Source organism: Typopeltis vanoorti, chromosome 9 (assembly GCF_054136105.1).
Source record: "Typopeltis vanoorti isolate ZY-2024b chromosome 9, IOZ_Tvanoo_1.0, whole genome shotgun sequence".
In the NCBI taxonomy this organism is placed as follows: domain Eukaryota; kingdom Metazoa; phylum Arthropoda; class Arachnida; order Uropygi; family Thelyphonidae; genus Typopeltis; species Typopeltis vanoorti.
In genome coordinates this window covers 109423561-109446493 of record NC_143557.1, presented here as the reverse complement: position 1 = coordinate 109446493, position 22933 = coordinate 109423561, and the positions used below count along the sequence as shown (strand labels likewise).

Below are 22933 nucleotides of genomic sequence, written 5' to 3'. Positions count from 1 at the left end.
TCCAACGTACAAAGTACTTTACTTTGAAGTTCATCCACCAGATTTTGTTTCCTGTTTTTCGGATTACCAAGTTGTTTTGTGTTAATGGTGAGAATTGAGCAGTTTTAATGAATTTTGCTTGACTATAAATTCTTTCAACTCTAGGGGTGTGTGTAACTGCTCCTTAAAATTTATGAACTTAGGAATAAGTTCATTAATTCTAAGAATACCAAACATGAAACTTTTTCAGTCTGCTTTAGATGTTCAATAAGTAGGTAACCTTGTGGCCATCCTCAAAGCATTCCTTTTGTTCTTTGTCTTCATTGCAATTCTGAGAATACTTGATATTGTTAGTTCAAAAATGTGTAAACAAGTGATAAACTAAAATAATATCACATGTTAAAATAATAACAATAACAGAATGAACAGGAAAAGCTTTCAAAATGGGCATTTGCAACAATAGTAAAAAAAAAAAAAAAAAAAAATGACCCACCAGAAGTGGATTTGGATGAATTGATGTTAACAGTGTACCTTAAAAGTATTGCTAACTTCAAAATATTATATTGATAGGTTGTTATTGCCAATAATTGGAGACTTTACAAATAACAGAGTAATTTGTAAGAAAGTTTTTTCCCTCCCAAAGGTAGTAATAATGAAAACTTAATTGCATGAAAGTGTATATCAGGGGGTTACAATGATTGTAATTTAGCACTCAGAATTTTATGCTGTTATGGTCTCCTTGACATAGTAAAACTTCCAGTCTCTAACCTAGAGAGAAAATAAAGTACCATCATTAATCTTTTTCTCATTTTATCAAGAAGTCAGGTAAAAGTTACACTATACTTCATCAGTACATTATATTTTGAATGTGTAATGTTTTTACTTATCAATTTCCAATAATTTGAAATATCATAGTTCTTATATAATTTATTTTCTTTATAATTCAAATATTTATATTTGAATAATAGGAAGTTGCTCGTCTTATTATTGAAGGAAAAGCAGATATCCAATCTGATCCTCTCTTATACAGAGTTTGTGCCAGAGATATCAAAACTTATTGTCATGACCTTCTACCTGGTCACGGAAGACGTGAGTATATATGTAGTGATATTTTGGTTAAAAAAATATATAATAAAAAAAAAAAAATTTTTTTTATATATAAATCTATTTTAAAGCTCAAACAGTATTGCAATAGTTGTATGCTCTTGAATAATGAAATTTTCCTGTTATACCAAAAATGTATGGTCTTAACTGAACTTGTCAATAAATTAAGGTCTAGATCTGAAATACCAAATTTATGAACATCTGCCCTTCCAGAGTAGTATTATTTATACAGGGCTATAAATTCTTATGTACAGTATTTTAACCTCAATGATTTTAGTACCTAGAAATTTACCATTTCTAGATGCTTAATAGGGACATGCATGATAGATGTAGTAGAATATTTTAAATAATGGATTCACACATGTAAAATAAAACTTGAATTTATTAAATACTCTTATTTAAACCACTCATTATATTGTGAGTGAGTATCATTCAGGGAGAAAGCAGAATTTGGTACAACGCTTAAATTATGAACACAAGAACAACTCATACAGCATGTGCATTCTTCTATGTGTGTCAGGCACAGCTGTACAAATAGGAGGAAACATTATTAGAGTTCCAAATATGTAATATATATATATATATACACGAGGGTGGTCTGAAAGGTTCTTGACCTCTACCATAGATGGCGACACTATTAGCAAGATTTTTTTTTTCTAAGTTGGTACATCTGTCATAAGCATCCATGTGAAATTGCAAGTGATTCTATCTAGTAGTTTGTTTTATACAGACAACACTTTATAAAAGTGTTGTCTGTATCCCTTGAAATGGATAAAATTGAGTATCATGGTTATAAAATACTTTGTAAAAGAAGGTCTAACGCCAAAAGAAATTCATTTGAAGTTCATAAAAGTTTATGGGCTCTTCTCCTTCGTTTTCGACAATTAAGAAATGGACTGCTGAGTTTAAACGTAGCCATACTAGCCTTGAAGATGATCCACGTGAAGAATGTCCAAAAAGTGTAACAACACCAGAATCATTGATCAAGTGCAGGATATGGTATTGGATGACTGGCAAGTCAAAGTGCATCAAATTGCTGAGACTATAGGCATTTCAAAAGAATGTGTAGGATATATTTTGCATGAAGAATTGCATGAAAAGCTTTGTGCAAGATGGGTGCCATGCTTGCTCACAGCAGATCCAAAACGCACTCGCATGAAAATCTCTGAACAGTGCTTGGAGCATTTTAACAAGAATAAAACTGATTATGTGCATCGATTTATTACTATGAATGAGACTTAGATTCACCATTACGCACCCGAATATAAAAAACAGCAGTCAAAACAGTGGACAGAAGCCGGTTATTCAGTGCTAAAAAAGACAAAGTCGGTTCCATCAGCAGGAAAGGTCATGGCATCGGTGTTTTGGGATGTTAAAGGCATTTTGTTTATTAATTATCTTGAAGAGGGTAAAACAATAACTGGGGAATATTATTCTGACCTTTTAACCAGATTAGACAAAAAAATTCGTGAGAAAAGATCATCTTTCATCAGGACAATGCACCTGCCCACAAAGGTGTTTTGGCAATGGGAAAATTAAGGGATCTGCACTATGAATTGTTAGAACATCCACCCTATTCCCCAGATTTGGCTCCCTCTGACCTATCTCTTCCTCACTGGTCTGCGTTTTTCTTCGAATCAAGAGGTGATTGCAGCTGTAGAGGGGTATTTTGCAGAAATTACTGAGAACCAGTATGGGGACAGGATAATGGCACTGGAGCTTCGCTGGAATAAATGTATTAGTCTTAAGGAAGATAATCTTCCTTAAGACTAATACATTTATTCCAGTTGGGAAAAAATATTTTTTTTTTTTTTTTTTTTGAAATTATAAATTCGTTTTTTTTTTTTTTTTCATTGTTAGGCCTAGAACTTTTCAGACCACCCTCATATATTTGATGCAATCAATTTGCTAGTTATATGACATAATTAAAGAAATAGTTAATGACTAGAAGCCAGGAGATACCAGAATAGAAAAAATCTATTAAATGAATGCACAACTAGTTTTGTCCTTTTAGAAGTCTTCATCGGTTGATAAGATGAAAATGTAACATGAAAAGAGAAATACTAAAATATGCATTACAATGAGCTGGAGAGAAGAATTGTGGAACCAACAGAAATTATCCTCAATCCGCTCCATCTTAACACTAACCTTAGTCATAATCTATCTGATTGGCGTACATGAGATCAAATCCATGTGAACGTGCCCAACAATACTGTGGTATCTAGAACACCTTCAAATATCAACAGTATATTTGCAAGTTAATTTATAGTTGTTGTTCTCTAGTAATGTATATTTTTGTATTTCTCTTTTCATGTTCATGCACCTGATGAAGTCTTCTAAGAGGATGAAACTAGTTGTGCGTTCAAATAATATTTTTTTCTATTTTGGTATCTCTTTGCTTCTAGTCATTAAATTTCTTTAATTAATATATATATAAACAATTAATGACAATCACTTCCCAGAACTTAGGAATACAGAAGTAGGCATATAGTCCATTTGATTAAGATTAGGATAGTAGCATAGAGCTTTACACAATTCAAGGAACAGACGAACAAATTTAAACATATTGTATTGCAACATCTTTGAATCTGATGAACTCTGTCTGGTATCACTGGTAGAGAAACAAGGCCTGAACTTTCTGATTTCAGAAATCTTATATAGTCTTTATGTATGTTCTTGGATTCTAATCTCAGCGGAACGGCCAGTCTGTCAGAGTAGCAAAGATGACACTAAGAGGGTATTTGATATACTCTAGGCAAGGATAGAGGCAATAATTTATCCTTAATAGGTGATAAGAAGAAGACACAGTTTGGGCTGCTTTGTAGGTGGCATACAAATTATATTTGTGGAATCTCTTTACTCTTTTGTTCAGAAGGCCCTTTAAGATAGAGTATGTAGGTTCTTTTAACATCAGATTGCAATCTGGTAGAGGGATGATGATTATCAATTATTTTCTATATTGTGATTTCGTTATTTCCATTAAGTGATAGTGAGTTTTATTTTATTTAATTCTTATAATAGAAGAGACTCAGAAGAGCAAATTGTGCATGCTCGGTACATGAGGCTTTTGATCATACCTGTATTTTTTTGTGGAGGATGATAACGTGAAGATGTAGTGGAAAATTCACATTGAATTTTCCACTACAATTTATTTCTACATGTAGATTGAGAGGGAGAAGGTAATAAAATTTGCTCTCACTGCACAGAAGTACTGTGTATCACAAAGTGCAATTTCAGGCATCAGTTGTCTTTAGGCTTGAAACTTTTAAGGTCAGATCAACAATAATTACTGTATCTTTTGTTTTTTATTTCAATAACACATCTGTTGTGGGTGGAAAATTATCACAAAGTAGGCATTACTTTCACATTACTACCGTATAATATAATGGAATTGTTTTTGGAATATTCTTCTTATCTGTGAGTTCTAGGACATTGTTATTGAACCCTAGCATTGAATAAACAGATTTCGTGATGAAGGCAAAATTTTTAAATGTGATCAGTTGTCTTGTCTGCTAGACAATTAGTCTGGTATGAAAAGATATAAGGTATTATTATACGAGTATACCTAATGCAATAAAATATAACGAATTTGGAAAAATTATAGTCAGCACTTTGATTTATCATCAAAACATCTTAAGAAAAACAATGCATTCTTAGCAAATCAGGGGTGTGTTCTAGTATGCAGTGGCAGAAATAATTGCAAAAAAATGTCTGATTGCATCCAGAAGAGAGCTAGTCATTTAATTGGTGAACCCTCTCTATTCTGTCTATTCACTTTTTCATAGATGCTCTGGAATTTATTTCTAGAACTGAATTGAATAATGTCTGTGATGAGTTTAGCAATAAAATTCTCTAAAAAAAAAAAAAAAGGCCCTTTGCTCATTTAGAATTCATGAAGCTACTGTACACTCACAGATGCGAGACCCTTCGACACTTTTACGCATGTCAAAAGAAGGAGAAGCCATTCCAATAATAGGGTAATCAATCCATCTTGTGGGATGAGTTGTTTATTATTACACGTCAGAAAATTAACTTTTCTTGTATAACTTTTCTATTTTGCTTGTATAACAGTTGGAAAATTTTAAGTATAAAGCACTTGATTTTGCATGTTGGTGACCAATTTGTACATCCTTTATTTTCTTTTTCCCCTTCAGCATGAATTGACTCTTCTTGGCAGGTTGCCAGACTAGGCTCTTTGATCTGTGGTCAGACAGTGTATACATTAACCGTGACTTGAAAAAGTTTGTGCATTCTTAAAAAAATCCTGACCAGACTTGTGCAAATTTGTCATTTAGAATTGAATCAAATATCACTGAATAGACTAGGAAAGTTTTTACATCAAAATCAGTTAATTTAAACTTCCTATTTACTTAAAAATTTTGTTTACTTGAATTCCTTAAGTCGCTTGTACTAATAATTTAATGCAAGGTTAGCTCAGAAATCCTGATGATTTTTCACAGCAACATTTATGAAGAGGCAGCCATACTGTAAGATATTTTCATTTAAGAATGTTATAGACATTACTGTTTCAACAACAGTACGTTCAACACAATGCTTTGGTCCACTATCATTTAAATTTTTTAATCTTTTTTTTTTAAGAAATCAAAATGGAATATGGTGATATTTAGAAATCAGCAGTAAGATTGGTTGTGTTGGAGTGCAGAGATATAATAAAGAATTTTTGTACGTTTGTGTTCTTGCTTAGAAACTGACTGAATCACAATTATCTAATCATTTTTTTTAAAAAATTTTTATGTGACTATCACTTACACAAGACTGTAAACCTATAATAGTACATTAGTACCATGGGTGGTTTAAGGGTTTTATGTTTTTATATAACTCAGAAACCCTGCTCTAGAGAACAAACATGGAATTTTATCAAACTTTGTAAGCACACACTTTCAACAGTGAACATTTGGAGAAAGTTATTGTTATTCCCATCAGACAGATGAACACTTAAATTATTTCTTTAGGAACATTCAACCCTAGAAATATGGAAGTCAAGAGACATCGAACAAGTAACAAAAATAAGAATCTATGAGAAAGTGGTCCTCCCAATACTCCTCTATGGAACTGAATGCTGGAATCTCAAAAAAGCTGAAGAGAAAAAATTATTAACTACTGAAATGGGTTGGTTAAGAAGATTACTTGGAGTATCTCTGCAGGATAGATAAAGAAACAAAGACATAAGGAAATGACTAAAACAAGAAACAGTAATAGACAAAAATCCAAGAAACAGTAATAGACAAAAATCCAAGAAAGAAGACTGCAATGGTTTGCCCATGTGACCAGAATGGGAACAGAAAGATTACCAACTAAAACCCTGTATACAACAATGAAAGGTAAAAGATCCAAAGGATGGCCCAGAATTAGATGACTAGACAAAATAAAAGAGGACCTAAAAACCAAATCACAACAAGCGACACCAAAATGGACAGAATTGTTTGGACTCTTCAGGGACAGACAAGTGGAAAGAGTTCATTCGGCCTCATCATCATCCACATAGATGATAGAAAAGAGAAGAAGAACCCCAGAAATCTCACTCAAATTAATTTTCTTAATAAATTTATAAGAAATAAATTTTCTTCATATAAATAGAGAAAACACGAACCTCTTTCTGTTTTGCAAAATATCTGAATCTTTCATCTCACAAGCTGATTTTACCACTAAAATAAATAAGCTTAGCATTGTTCAGTTGTAATACATTTTCTTCAAAGTCTGCTTATTTTCATCATCAATTTCCAGATATGTACTGTCAAGGGGTGCACAGGCTCCTGTAACAACATTACATGACCAAATTTACATTATTATTATTAATCTATCAACAGTTTTTCTCTCTCCATCTGTAATTAGTCTATTATTTATCAGCACTCCAATATTGTCATGTATAATATTTACCTTGGCTAAATGTAGATGGCTAAATCAGTCCAGCTACATCGTGTTCATCCTGTGGGGTTTCTTTTTCCTGCCATCCTGGCATCAAACCCCTGTTTTGCTAACCTTTACTCTTCCCTCTCTCATTCTACTTAAGTGACATACTACCTTAGATTAGTCCTATTCACATATTCTTGAATGCTAACAATGTCAAGTTCTTTCCTAATATTTTCACTTTAATATGATTTTGCCATTGATGCTATCTGTTCACTCCCTCTAATTTTACTCCAAACTAACATATCTGTGGACTCTTATCAAGTGCTTTGTTTCTAATCCATCTCTAGATCCATAACTTAAATTGGTTTCAGTTGTTACTGTTCGGTTTAGTTAAAGAATCCTGGAGACTTGCATTGGATGTATTGTGCATTGGGGAGTACAACTTCATCAGCATAAAGCAAAGAGCTAAGTTTGATATCACCAGTTATAATATCAGATTTAATGCCACTTTTTTTTTTTTTTTTCATAATGTGATCCATATAGATGAATAAGAGTAGAGATAGGGCATCCTTGTCTTACACCTGATTTTACATCAAACTATCTTCCTGTATTTCCTTCAATTCTAACTGCTGACTCTACTTAAATACAGACTATGTATTGCTGTGTACAGTATTTTCTGTTTTATTATTTCAAATAAGTGGTTGCATGAAATACAGTTATTTCATTACCCTCGACGTTGAGAGATTCATGTAGCACATGATTACAAATGGAATATATATTGCAATAATGCAATATATATAAATAATAATGCAATAATTGATTAATTAATAATAGTATTTTTTCTGGTTTGTCTTGAAACTGTTGTCTAAAATAGTTTATGCACTAAAGAAAACAGGAATTATTACAGCTTTTAAGATGATTATTACAAATATTTATTACTTAATATTAAGCAGTGCATTTAATACCTGTTGTCTTTTTTTTTTTTAAATCCCTCCAAGATATAATAACCCATTGCTAATCTCCCATTATGAAGTTAGATGCCGGTGTGGTCCATGAGTACAAAATAAAGCTTGTTAATACTAACTTGCTATGGATGTCACTTTGATCAACGATTTCTAAGTGGGTAGTGGGAGGTAGCTACCATGTACTTAATCTAATCTACAGCTCTCTCACTCTCAGAACTTAGATAACATTAAGGGTTGATCCTTCTGCAGTATCAGATCAGAATATCAATGACACTCTTGTGGATTTTACCAAAAACTAGTGAAAGTTATGATATTGTTTTCATGGTAATCCCAAACCCTTGAGACTATTTCACAATATGATACATTAGTGCATGGCTGAGCTGAAATATGCAGAGAAGGAGAAACTTGTTAATGTCAGATTTTAGGATCTGCAGATTGTGCTTTTTGGAAATACATTGGGGGGGGGGGGGGTCAAAAGATAATAGTAAAATGAATGAATGAAGAGGATCCAAAATTTGTTCTGTGACTTTGGAGTTTAACTGCAGAGGAGTGTTGCTGCATGTTTTTTAATAGATTTAGAAGAGGATGGAAGAATTACCAATGCTAATGATCAATGACCATGGAAATATTTGTAGAAAATTCTAGCACTAAAAACTGAGCATCTTAGTAATGGATTAGAAATATTGATTGATGATTTGATGTAACCATTAACCAATAAATTGTCTACTAAGTCAAGGATTTTAAGGAGCTTAAGGGCCACACCACAAAATACAAGAACAGCATTCAGTGGATGGATTAGATTTATTTTTGTAAAGTTAACTGTTCTTTGGTGTTAAAGTAACAACTTGAGCAAAAGAAAAAGTCTGAATTTGGATGGTGAAGGAAGCAGTGTTTATAATATTCAGGGTGAAAAGAAATCTCATCTTGTTTGGAGATTTGAGTATTGTCAAAAGTAAAACTGGAAGAAATTAGTTATTTTTTTTTGCAAGAAATAAGATGAGACCGTTTTAATAACATTGAAATTATTCAGCTATTGATCAGAATTTAGGGTTGCAGATGTTGGTATTCTGAATATTTTGTTGATTTGTGTAGTCCACAGTTTCTCAAGTGAGAAAGAAGTGCAATGTATTATCTTTGGCAGAATTGATTGAATTTGCAGTCAAGTGGAGATGATCATTGATATATAGAAAGAGGTCTTATGGAACTCTAGCATTAGTTGCAAATACCAGAAACAAATCCACCATTATATGCTTGCCTGATTGTTTGAATGAAGAGTATATTTCTGGTTTTTCCCTCTAACAAGCTGTGGTTTCAAATCCTATCATAGGCATAAATGTTTGTGAATATCTTTAAAGTAGTAAATGAATAAACAGGCTTATAGGAGGCTTGAAAATTGTCTCCAAACATGTTCCATTGTTTGTTTTCTAGAGTAGAATTTCCAGATTATATGAAACCCTTAACCCATCAGCTGATACTAATACCAGCAGCCCACTTACAGATGTTAGAAGACAAACCATATGATGGGAGTTTATATCATCGACCTCTCAAGAGCAACTATTTGAGATTACTCAGACTTTTCTTGTGGGTTTTTGTTCAAAGGCACATGACATAAATCCCCTGTTGATTCACACTAGTAGAATCCATTTTGGCAATCATGTATTACTTGAGATGTTTCTAGATACTCTAAAAGTTGCCTGTTAATAGTTTTGTCCATTACTCTAGAAAGAAACAAAATTGAGAGAAATTGGACATGACTTAATGGAAAAATTTTGTTTACAAATGGATTGATTGTGTGCTAATTTTCATATTGCAGGATAGATACCAGTGAGGATGGGTCAACTCTGGGGTACAAACCTTCAAAATAATCAGAGAATTTTGGTATTCAGTTTAGATAAAGTTCTTTTGATTTCTTTCTGAAATAAATTCAATCAAAGGAGAATTGAATGTTGCCTGTTTAGAGTGGTATGAGGACATTAACAAATTCATCAGTGCAAGATCCAAATTTCAGCAATATCATGGATTGAGGAAGTGGAAGAAAAATAAATCAATGCTGCTTTGTCTCTACACAGAAAGTATCTGGCAGAGGCAATGACTGAGTGTATTTCAGAGTTCAGAAGATTAAATAAGGTAGGTGTATTATGAATGACTGAAGAAGTAAAGCATGCAATCTGGGAAAAAAAAAGGCATTGTGGAGATAATCAATTACATGAGGAGTACAAAGAACAAGCAAAGAAGGTGATTCACTTGGTAAGGGTAGCAAAAGGGCAGAATGAGCAGCAGTTAGCAAATGACACTAAAAGAAATTCTAGGGATTTTTTTTTCTTTCCAATATGATAAACACTGAGAAGGATATAGTAGAGGTGTTTAATGAAGATTCCATAAAGTATTCCATCCTTGTGATTGTAATATAATGCAGAACTTGAGAGCAGTAAAATGGCGGGAGGAGCCACTTGACTTGATGGTATATCACCACATGTTTTGAAGGAATGTTTCAGGGAGTTAACAACAGATTTAATTTTAAATTTAACTTTATTTTTAACATGAGTTTTAGATTAGACCAAGTTTCAAAGGAGAGAGAGCAAAATTATTCTGCTTCATAAAGGGGTGATAAGACTAAGGCTAATTATAGGCCAGTCAGCTTATCTGGAGTTGTAGTCAAGGTATTGAAGAAGCTAGTGAGGACAAGGATTCAGAACTGGGTTGAAAGCAGCAGAATTCTCTTTAACGGACAGCATGGGTTTGCTAAAGGAAGATCATGTTTTAGCAATCTGCTTTCTTACTTATAACACGATGACAAATATATTGGACAGAGGGGGGGTGCATATACAGTAATATATTTAGATTTTGCAAAAGCTTTCAATAGATTGCGACATGTAAAACTAGTAGTTAAATTAGAACAGATGGGATTGGATAGCAGATTAGTGCATTGGATTGGAGATTGGCTGTCTGATAGGTATCAACAGGTTGTCTATGGGGAACTGATATCCCAGAAGAGGAAAGTCACTAGTGGTCAGTCCTGGGGACCATTGTTGTTTAATTTGTATGTAAATGACATTGGAAAGGGCTTAAATTGTGATATCCAGTTGTTTGCAGATGATGCAGAGTTGGAGAGAGTTATGAGAAGTCGAACAGATGTAGCTTTGTAAGAGGACCTAAATAGACCGTCTGAATGGACAAGTGTGTGAAGATGTCAGTTTAATGTAGCAAAGTGTAAAGTTTTAAACTTTGGGAAACAAAGATGGAATACTGAGTGTAGGATTGGTGGGGATAATTTAGAGGAAGTGGAAAAGATAAAAAATCTGGAGGTGATGGTGGATAGGAACTTGAAATTTCATGGACATTTTGCTGAAATTGTGAGGACAACACAGCAGATTATGGGAATGATGTGGAGAACACTGACATGTAGAAATAAGGATGTTTTGATTCCATTGTACAAGGCTTTGATCATGTCATATATGGATTGCTGTGCAGATTTGGTTGCTTGGTTTTCAAAAAGATAAATGAGATGTTGGAGAGGGTTCAGAGGTGATTGACTAAGTTGATTTCTGGTCTTTGGAATGTCAAATATGAGGACAGATTGAGAATGCAAATTACAAAGCCTAGTGGATAGAAGGAAGAGGAGAGACATGATTGAGACACATAAGTTGGTAAGGAGTAATTACCAGATTAACATGGATAAGATTTTTCATAGAATAGCTGGAGAATGAGAGGCCATCTCTGGAAACTGTATAAGGTGGGGGAGAAGTTTTGCATGGAAAGTGATGGATGATTGGAATGCATTGCCTGAGAATGTGGTGAGTGCAGAGATATTGAATGATTTAAGTCAATTTAAGGTATGATGAGCTGTGCATGTCAGAGCGGGACCTCCTGCGATGAGTCTCTTGACTCCGTGGAGATCTGTTGTTGATGATGATAATAATAATTAAAGTAAAATACTGAGTGATTGATTTCCCACACTCCATACCATGAGTAACAATGCACTAGAACTGTCCTGTTGCAGAAACTGAGGAAGTAGGATTGCACAAAAGTTATTGCCAATAATTTGGTAATGGATAAACATAACTATCATTTGGAGATGCAAGTTTCATACTTTTAGTCTTTTCAAAATCAGTTTTTGATATATTGATAACTGGTTTGCAGTTCCATACTGATCCAGCGGGTAGGAATAATAATGTACTAGATACAACTTTTATCCAACCATGCTTCTACATCTTTAGCACCTGGATGGTCCTGTAGTGTTATTACTCATGGAAAAACCAATCTCCTGGCCATATTTTTCCTTCAATTCATGCAATGATTATCTTGACAATGTTCTCCTATCCCTTCAAACATGCAACTTCTTAGATATATTACTATTTTCAGTCTTCCTACCCAAAAATCTGTACCAGGTACCACTGAAATGATTTTCACTGGTATGAAAATTTTCATTCCCTATTCAACTTTAAATTCTTGTCCTATCTAAGATTTGTTTCTTCAATATTGTACAAGAAGAAACATACATATTACATTGGCTTTAATCAAAATCTCAATCTTCCTTTTCTGTTTATACTGAAAATGGAAGCTAAAGCCATTTGGAGTTATGAACATTAAACTCTCTATGGAAGAAAACTCAATATTCGGAAACTTGGACTGAAGAAAATCAGCATTTAAAGAAAAGAAATCGAAAAGAGGAGAATAGTTGGTGGCATTAGGACTGCAATACAGACAGCAGATTAATTTGATAGAAGTGCTGTCTTTTTTTTTTTTTTTCCACATGCAATTTATTTCCATTTGATTGACTTTTTGTGGCTGTTGTTTAAGGTGAGTTAAAAATCAAAGTGGCAGGATCTATGTATAGAGTAAAAAATTATTTACAAACCATACAGATAGAAAATTTCATCTGCATCTTCTGCAGATTGTGGTGAGTGCAGACCCGTGTGTCATATCTCCTCCTCTCCCCAGGACATCATCAAATTCCTAATATGTACACTCAAGTGATGTACAAGATACTCTTATGGTACCACATGAAAAGTTTACATTATTACTAACTTCCTATCACCAATTTTCCTCCAAATTAGTCTGTTATCTTCCAGGATTCCAGTATTGTCAGATCTTATATTAATCTTCAAGACATTTGTAACTGCATCAATCCACTTACATCTTGGTATTCCTCAGTATCTTTATCCTGCCATCTTGACATCAAAAACTGCTTGGCTAATTTTTCCTTTTGTATTTTGCTTAAATGACCATACCACTTCAGATTAACTCTGCTCACACATTCCTGAATGCTAACAGTGTCAATTTCTTTCCTAATAATTTAATTTTTAATATGATTTCTATCATTGATTTCATCTCTTCACTCTTAATTTTTCTAAAAGCTGTCATATCTGTGGTCAGTATATAATCAACTATTTTACTTTTAATCCAGCTCTCAGATCCATATGTTAAAACTGGCTTGAACACTATCTTGTATACAGCTAGTTTAGTGTTCATGCTGATTTCTCTGTTATTTCATATAAATGTATTCATTTGGCTCACCACTATACCAGCTTTGCTAATTATATTATCTATTTGCATATTTAATTTGCCACCTTTACTAAAAATTGTGCTTAATTAAATAGCTGGAATGTTTATTAAATAGCTGGGTCCACGTGGAGGCATGATACTAAGACTTCCTGGGTATGGCCCTCCGGACTTCACCGAAATATTGGTACTGCCATCTATATCAGTTCCATCAGGGTTTTTGATCGTATCGTAGGTTGTCAGCCCACCATGGAAATCCATCCCAGGCTTAACTGTGCTCAACATATTACAAGCATGACTGATGGCTAGTCAGCAAAGATCCTGGTAGGAGAACACAGCTAATTCTGCCTCCTTGAAAATCACCATCAATAAATAAGAAATATTGTCTCTCTCTCTCTCTCTCTTTGATGGCTAATGTCATTCTAAAACATCATACGTATGCTAGCAAATTTTAATGCCTGTTAGCCTGGGAATATATCCAGGGTATTTAGACACTGCAGATGTAAGTTAAACTTACTATCAGGTCATGAAACTCTTCATCCCCCATCTCCTCTAAAAGTGCTTGGGAGCATCAAGTTCTTTTCTTCAGGGACTTCCTTGAATTTTTTTGTGCTGAGGACTGAAAAGTCATCATTCAATACCATATGCTTGAAAATATTTACTCCCAAGAACAAATCTGGAGGAGAAAACATTTTCTTCTGAATTCATAGTAGTAAACTTAGAATAGCAGACTGTCTGTCTCTATAGATGAGCATCTCCTTGTCTACTTTCACAATTTTTAGATCATGTAATTTCCATGGAAATATTTACTGGAAGAGAAATGAAAAATACATTTGTTTTGGCAATATTCATGATCTGCAAATTGGTTATTTTTTAATTTATTTAAACTGCCATCTTTAAATACCTACTCTTTAATACTACTGCAAAGAGATTTTCCATTATGAGTTGTGCAAGAAGTTATGATTGTTTTTCTTGTAAAATAAAATTTGAATGAGATAGATGTTTATTGCACCAATCCGTGGATATCCATGATGGTCTCACCATCAAGCAGTTGAAATCTTTAAAAAGAAAAAAAAGCATACCTATCCTTTTTTTTACTTAAGCTATATTTTTTCCAAAGAAATTTAGGATAATTGAATACTGTGTGAGATCGTGTTATTATTTGTGATTTAGCATTGAACATTTGTGTACTTAATTGATTTAATTTTTATTCAAAAAAAAAAAAAAAAAAAGAAATATATATATACACACACACATATATAAATTATTTTTTTTTACAGAGTTGTCATGCTTGTTAACAATTCTAGAAGGTGAAACTACAACTCTTTCAGAGGAATGTCGAACAGTGTTAACTAAAAGGGTCGAAATGTTTGAATATGCTGCACAGGTATGTCGGAGATATTTTGGAATTTGGTACTCATTACTGGAATTTCCATCTGATTTAAGCTGTTTTTCAACTATACTTTTATTTTGAAATAATGCTATAAATAATGCCTTGGTATGCCTGTGGATACCAATATTTGGAATATTAACCTTCATTAGTGACTCGTTCATCGTCATCATCATCACATTACTGATATGTACCCTCAAGAAGTGTACAGGATATTATGATAGTACTACATGAAGAACTTACATCATCACTAACTTCCTATCAACAGTTTTCCTTCAAATCAATCTGTTATCTGTCAAGATTCCAACATTATCAGATCTTATATTTCTGTCTTATAAGGCAATTTTTACTATATATCTTGGTCTTCCTCTGAGTCTTTTTCCTTCCAACTTGGCAGAGAACTCTTGTTTTGCTAATCTTTCCTCTCCCATTCTGTTTAAATGACCATACCAGCTGAGATTAACTCTACTAACAATGTCAAATTCTAAGTTAAAATTGGTTTGAACACTGTCTTGTATACAGCTAATTTAGCATTTTGACTAATTTCTCTCTTATTTCATATAAATTTATTCAGTTGACTTCCTTCATACCGGCTTTGTTGATTCAGTTATCTATTTCCATATTTAATTTACCATCTTCACTACAAATCGTGCCTAAGTAGCTGAAATGTTTTACTTGTTCCACAGGTTCTCCATTCACAACGTAGTTGACATTTTCAACGATTCTGTCTATTTTCATTGTCTTTGTCTTTTTATTGCTGACTTTCATGCCATATCTATTACAACAGTTATTCAATTTAGTCAGAGAATCTTGCAGACTTGTACTGGATTTATTTAGAAGTATAACATTATCTGCATAAAGTAAAGAGCTGAGATTAACATTTCCAATCTTTATATCAGGTTTAATACCACTCTCCTTCATAATGTGATCCATATAGATAATGAATAACAGAGAATAATGTACATCCTTGTCTCACACCAGATTTAACATTAAATCATCTTCCTGTACTTCCTTCATTTCTAACTGCTGACTTACAACTCAAATAGACTAAATATTGCTTGATATAATGCCCCATTGACACCATACAACTGTAGTGTTTTGAATAGCTTTTCTCTTGGCACCTTGTCATATGACTTTTGCAGTTCTACAAAACTAAAATACAGATCTTTGTTATATTCTCATGATTTCTCAGCTATTTGTTTTACATGAAAATCTGATCCAGAACAGCCTCTATTTGGCCTGAATCCAGCTTGTTCTTCACCAAGCTTCTCTTCCACAATCCTTCTCAACTGTTTCTCAAGTATATTTGCATAAATCTTACCAGGAACACTCTGTAGAGAAATACGTCTGTAATTCTCACATTCAGTTTTATTTCCCTTTTTATATATGGGTACTATGAGCTCTTCTCCAATCATCTGGAATTTGTCCCTCTGTCCAGGCCTTTTGAACTATGCAGTGCAGCCACTGTAAGACTTATACTTCTATACTGAGCATTTCTGGTTAAATATCATCTACTCCTTCTGCCTTTCCACATTTCAGGCTTTTGATGGCTTTTCCTAATTCAAGTATGGATATGTATTCCTGATTGCATGTCTTTGGTTTTAATCCTTTATCCAAGTGTAAGTAAACAAAGTTTGCACCTGAAGTATTTTTAGGACTGGGACAACTCGTGGTAAAGGTGGTATTACTTCACATCCCTTGCCTTACTATCCCATAATGCAAAGCACATCTCCTTGCAGACATGTATAATGCTATGCATTATGGGAAGGCTCACTATCCAGACCGGTTTTGACCTTTATTGAGGTCTCATCGGTGGGAGCCAGACCCAGAGGTGATGATACTAAGGTGGAAGTAATGCAGAAATCATATCACCATATACCAGTTGCCAAAAGGTGTCAACACCTTATTATTAAAATTCTCTAGATTAGAAATAGTTGATGGGAGTTTTTTCACTTGGCTATGCTACCAATTATATATTTTGGTTTAATCCTTTATCTAAGTGTAAGCAAACAATGTTTGCGCCTGAAGTATTTTCAGGACTGGGACAACTCGTGGTCAACTATTTCTAATCCAAAAAATTTTAATAACAAGGTGTTGACACCTTTTGGCAACTGGTATATGGTGATATGACTTCTACATTACTTCCACCTTAGTATCACCATCTCTGGGTCTGGCTCCCACTGACCTCAATAAAGATCGAAACCGGTTGGGTAGTGACCCTTCCCATAATGCATAGCATTATACATGTCTGCAAGGAGATGTGAAGTCATACCACCTTTACCACGAATTGCCCCAGTTCTGAAAACACTTCAGTTGCAAACTTTGTTTGCTTACACTTGGATAAAGGATTAAACCAAATATATATAATTGGTAGCATAGCCAAGTGAAAAAACTTCCATCATGATTGCATGCCTGTTGAGTGTTTTTTATCACTTTGCTGTCACTGCTTGTTTCATTTAGCAATTTTTTGAAATAATTGAACCATACATCAAGGATATTTTTTTCTCCAGTTTTCATGTCACCTTTATCATCTCTAATTTCTTTTACAGCACTCTTTGCTCCATTTCTGAGCATTTTCAGCAGCCTCCAAAATATTTTGCCACCTTCTTGACATTTATTTTCTATGTTCTTGATAAAATCTTCCCATGACTTTTGTTTATCTAGTTTTACACAGTGTTTAGCTTTCTTATATTTGTCTCTGTATTCTCTAAGAGCACAAGCTGACTTATTTGCCAGGAACTTTTGATATGCTTTCTGCTTTTCCTTTACTGCTTCTTTAGCTTCCTGTGTGCACCATAGAGTTCTGATTTTTCTATCCTTACAGATAACCTCACCACATGCCTCTCTAGCTGAATCAATCAGTGTTTTCTTCAGGGCTTGCCACTGAATCTCCAAGGTTTGGTTCCTGTTCTCAAACTCTTTCATTTTTTTCTTGAATAATGTTTGTGTATTTTAGTCTACAGTTCACATCTGGGAGCTGCTCAACTTTTATTCGCTTTGAAAGTTGAGCAGCTCTCAGATGTGAACTGTAGACTAAAAATACACAGTCATTATTCATGACTGTTAGGTGTAATAAAACAGTATATCCCCACCCACCCACCCCCCCACACACAAGAAAAAGTCATTCGCGATAAATTATTCCAGAACCATGGTTAGTGGCTATGCTGGTAAATAACTGCTAAGCATAATCATCATGACAGATATGGTAAAACAGCCAAGAAGATTACTTACTTCAAATGTTTTAATTATGAAATTATGCATGCACATATTTTAAAATATGTATGTTTTTTAAAAAATATTTCACATTTATATTCAAAATGAAATATTTTTAATTTGGGTTATAATCAGAAAACTGATTATGAAATAAAACTGAAATAAGAATTGTAGTGATTGTTCCCTTCTGTGTTGTCCATTAAACATTTACAAAAGCATTTTTGAGGAATGAGGATTAAAAAAATTGCAATAACTGAAGAGGAAAATTGGTGAAAATAAGTAGTGTTTGAAGATAGATTTGTACTTCAAAGCTGAAAATCTATCTCTAAGGGACTGGGGGGGGTCAAAACACCAGAACTTTGTGATGTAAATGAACCTCATACATACTTACATTGCAAATCAGGATGCTGTTAATAAGATGGTGTTATTCACTCTTACCACAGTTGTCTATATTCTCTGATGTGGACCATGTTATTAAGGAAAGTAAGTTTTTTCCTCCTGCCCACAAAAGGTTGGTTACCTAGAAAAAATTAGTACCATGAGTGGGCTAAGGAGGCATGTTTATTATTTTTTGTATATTTATTTTTTTACACAATCTAGGAACCCTTCTCTAGAAACCAAACATTGAACTTTTTCAAGTCTCTTCAGACTGTTGGTCAGAGAGTGGATGAGCTATCTACTTTGTCAACCAGGCTAGTAGATTAATTTGGTTTTTACTTATGAAGATTATTGTTGTTGTTGTTGTTGTTGTTATTATTATTATTATTAATATGCACAAACGATAAAATACACAAACAAGGCAACAAACAAATAATAACCCATGGATAAATGGAGAGATTCTAAATAGTATTACTGTAAAAGAAAATCTATGGAAAAAACTAAAAAAGTCACCCAGTAACATTCATTTACAAACATTATACAAAAACACAACAAATCAACTAACAACAAAAATTCATAGGGCAAGACTACTACATTCAAAAATTTATGGAATATAATGACAATATGAAGCAAACATGGGCTATACTTAATGAATTACTAACTCGAAAAAAAGAAAAATTCAGCACAAGATTTTATTGCAAAAAGCTTCAGTCAGGATATGAACCAAGTGGAACTAGCAGACTCATTCAACCATGCCATCACAAACGATATCGCACAACTCAAAAAAAATATAATCTACCAATGATCAAAAAAAATTACCAACAAAAAGTCACTGCAAACTATGTATTTTCCACCTATAGCAAAACAAGATCTGAAGGAAGGGCTCTTACAGCTAAAACCAAAGACTACTCCAGGAATAGACAAAATATAACTCGTAGACCTTTTAACACACTTTGAACATAATATTCAACACTGGCATTATGCCACATCAACTAAAGACTGAGATAATTACACCAATTTACCAACATGGTAAGAGAAATGATACGCAGAACTACTAGCTAACCTACAAGTCATCTCAAAAATTCTTGAAAAAATAACACGCATTAGACTACAGAACTGTTTACAGAAGTATAACATTATCTCACAAAACCAATACAGCTTTCAGAAAACAAACAGCACCATCACTTTATTAGAAGACATCAACGATGCCATAAACAGAGCCCTCAATAGAAACAAGTATGCTATCCTTCTTGACTTAACAAAAGCTTTTAATATACTTGAACATGATATACTGCTGACCAAACTATACTCATTCGGAATAAGAGGAACACTGCATATGAGGGGGTCTGAAAAGTTCTCGGCCTAACAATGAAAAAACAAATTTATAATTTCAAAATTATTTTTATTTTTCAACATAATCTCCCTTAAGATTAATACATTTATTCCAGCGATGCTCCAGTGCTATTATCCTGTCCCCATAGTGGCTCTCAGTAAATAAGTGGTTTTCAGATTCAATGAAAAACACTGACCAGCAAGGAAGAGTTTTAGTTTTGGGAAGAGATAGAAGTCAGAAGGAGCCAAATCTGGGGAATATGGTGGATGTTCCAGCAATTCATAGTGCAGATCCCTTAATTTTCCCATTGCCAAAACACCTTTGTGGGCAGGTGCATTGTCCTGATGAAAGATGATCTTTTCTCACAAATTTTTTTGTCTAGTCTGGTTAAAAGGGCGGAATAATATTCCCCAGTTATTGTTTTACCCTTTTCAAGATAATTAATAAACAAAATGCCTTTAACATCCCAAAACACTGATGCCATGACCTTTCCTGCTGATGGAACCAACTTGGTCTTTTTTGGCACTGAATAACTGGCTTCTGTCCACTGTTTTGACTGCTGTTTTTTTATATTCTGGTGTGTAATGGTGAATCTAAGTCTCATTCATAGTAATAAATTGATGCACATAATCAGTTTTATTCCAGTTAAAACGCTCCAAGCACTGTTCAGAGATTTTCATGCGAGTGCGTTTTGGATCTGCTGTGAGCAAGCATGGCACCCATCTTGCGCAAAGCTTTTCATATGCAATTCTTCATGCAAAATATATCCTACACATTCTTTTGAAATGCCTGTACTCTCAGCAATTTGATGCACTTTGACTTGTCAGTCATCCAATACCATATCCTGCACTTGATCAATGATTTCTGGTGTTGTTACACTTTTTGGACATTCTTCACGTGGATCATCTTCAAGGCTAGTATGGCCACGTTTAAACTCAGCAGCCCATTTCTTAATTGTCGAAAACGAAGGAGAAGAGTGCCTATAAACTTTTATGAACTTCGAATGAATTTCTTTTGCCATTAGACCTTCTTTTACAAAGAATTTTATAACCACACAATACTCAATTTTATCCATTTCAATTGATACAGACAACACTTTTGCTTAAGAAAGCTGTATAAAACAAACTACTTCATAGAATGATTTGCAATTTTACATGGATGCTTATGACAGATGTACTAACTTAGAAAAAATAAAACAAAATCTTGCCGATAGTGTTGTGATCTATGGTCGAGGCCGAGAAATTTTCAGACCACCCTCGTATTACAGCTGGGGTATACAAATTAAACACAGTGTCCCACAAGGTTCTATATTATCACCTAGTCTATTCTACATACACATTAACGATCTTCATTACCTAGCTATACGAAGTCAAATATATCAGTACACAGATGACACTGCTCTATTAGCAGTCCACACAGACATCAATATGGCTCTTTCCAAAGACTTAAATGAAATTACAATTTGCTTCTACCAAGACTCAATTGTAATCAACAGTGCCAAGATGCAGATGTTAATCATACATAATCTGAGAATCATATGCCCTGCACCACTATTGCTACACTGCTATATACATATACATTAACAACAAAAATACCTGCCAATGTCCCAAAATCAAACCAGTAACACATGCCAAATACCTTGGCCTTTACATAGATTGCCACCTCAAATGAACAAAACATATAGAATACCTACATACTAAACTCCACATCATCGCAGCAAAACTCTTCCAAGTAAAAGACATGATTCCATCTAACATAAAAAAAAGTCTCTACTCGGGTATGGTATAATGGTCTATGCAAACACATCAAACAGTCACCTAACAAAATTAGAAACATTACATAGGAAAATTGTGTCAGTGACTTGAAGATCTTATATATAACAGGCTATATCCGAACTGCTTATGGTAATACACAGAATCCTGAGCATTAAAAATCTGAAACACTTCATAATGCTACTATGGGTTTCAACAACACCTATCTTAACAACAGACACTCGTATCATATAACACAACTCACAACAACTCTTTACATCCCTAGACCCTTCAACAATTCATATGGTTCTTTTGTGAGATCACATCTGATACCCATGATACTCAACAACTTACCAAGAAATTTAAAACACATAGACAACTGCAGAACATTAAAACATGAACTTCTGGAAGCTATACCAACACAATAAGAGCCTGTGTAGCTCAGTGGATGTGGCGTTTGCCAACCACGGCGCTTGGCCGCACGAAGGAAGACTTGGTTTCGAGTCTAGTCGGCGACTAGAGGAAATTTTTCTAAGCCTTTTTTCGACCGGTTCCCGAGTTAGTCGATCTCTGGCACGGGCAAGCAGGTTTTTCCTCCCGGAAACTCGGGTTTTTCGTCCTGTAAACTCAAGAAAATCAACCGTAGAACCCACATTATTTCAGACATTAAATATATTGTGTTAGGGTTAGGGACCACGAGATGGCGGCACATTTGAGCCGTCTCTCTTCACTGAGTACCGCTTAATTAGTGATAGCCTTGGGCCATCTATCTCTGATTGGTACCAGTGGAGATTGAACTGCCCACTCCGTCTCCAAAAGTTAGATAGGGCTAAATGGCCTCGCCTACTCCCCATATACGGGAATAAAAAGGCATTAGCTGATTTTTTTTTTTTTTTTACCAACACAATTAATATAGCATTAACACTTATACACTTCCCAAATCACCAGCATCCAACTCCTGTATTCCATCCATAAACAGTACCGAACATAAATAGTGAAAGCTAATTCCACTTTCTTCATAAAAGCTAACCCTAGCTTTGAAGTAGTGGGATTAGCCTGTCTCAATCAACTCCTCATAATAGAAACTTCCAGGGAATCAGAGACTATCATACCTGTTCTTGAATTCATTCACACTGCTTGCACAGACACACAGCATTCAATCCATTCCAATCACACACCACTCTATGAGAAAAAAATCTAGCCCTCACCCCCTTCTTAGCAGCATTCATTCTCAGCTTTGAAGGATGCTCTCTTGTCCTTTCCCCACCCTCCATAAATTGAAAAATTTCATCAACTGAAATCCTGTATGACCCTTTCACAAGTTTGTAAGTCTCAATCTGTCTTCATAACCAGTATTCCACAATCCTGATATCATTTTTAACACTCTCCTTGGCACTCTCCTCACTGTATCAAAATCACATCAAAGACCAGAGCTGCGCAGAATTGG

The 22933-nt window shown here is 34.2% G+C and overlaps 1 protein-coding gene across 1 annotated transcript in view; it reads left to right on the top strand.

The window, feature by feature from the left end:
* Positions 1-22933, top strand: part of Glg1 (Golgi apparatus protein 1) — a 285095-nt gene that overhangs the window by 248701 nt on the left and 13461 nt on the right. Inside the window, exons 21-22 of the mRNA XM_090398148.1 lie at positions 948-1068; positions 14702-14808. Coding sequence (XP_090254274.1) covers positions 948-1068; positions 14702-14808 — 228 coding nt within the window. The remainder of the gene's footprint in view (positions 1-947; positions 1069-14701; positions 14809-22933) is intronic.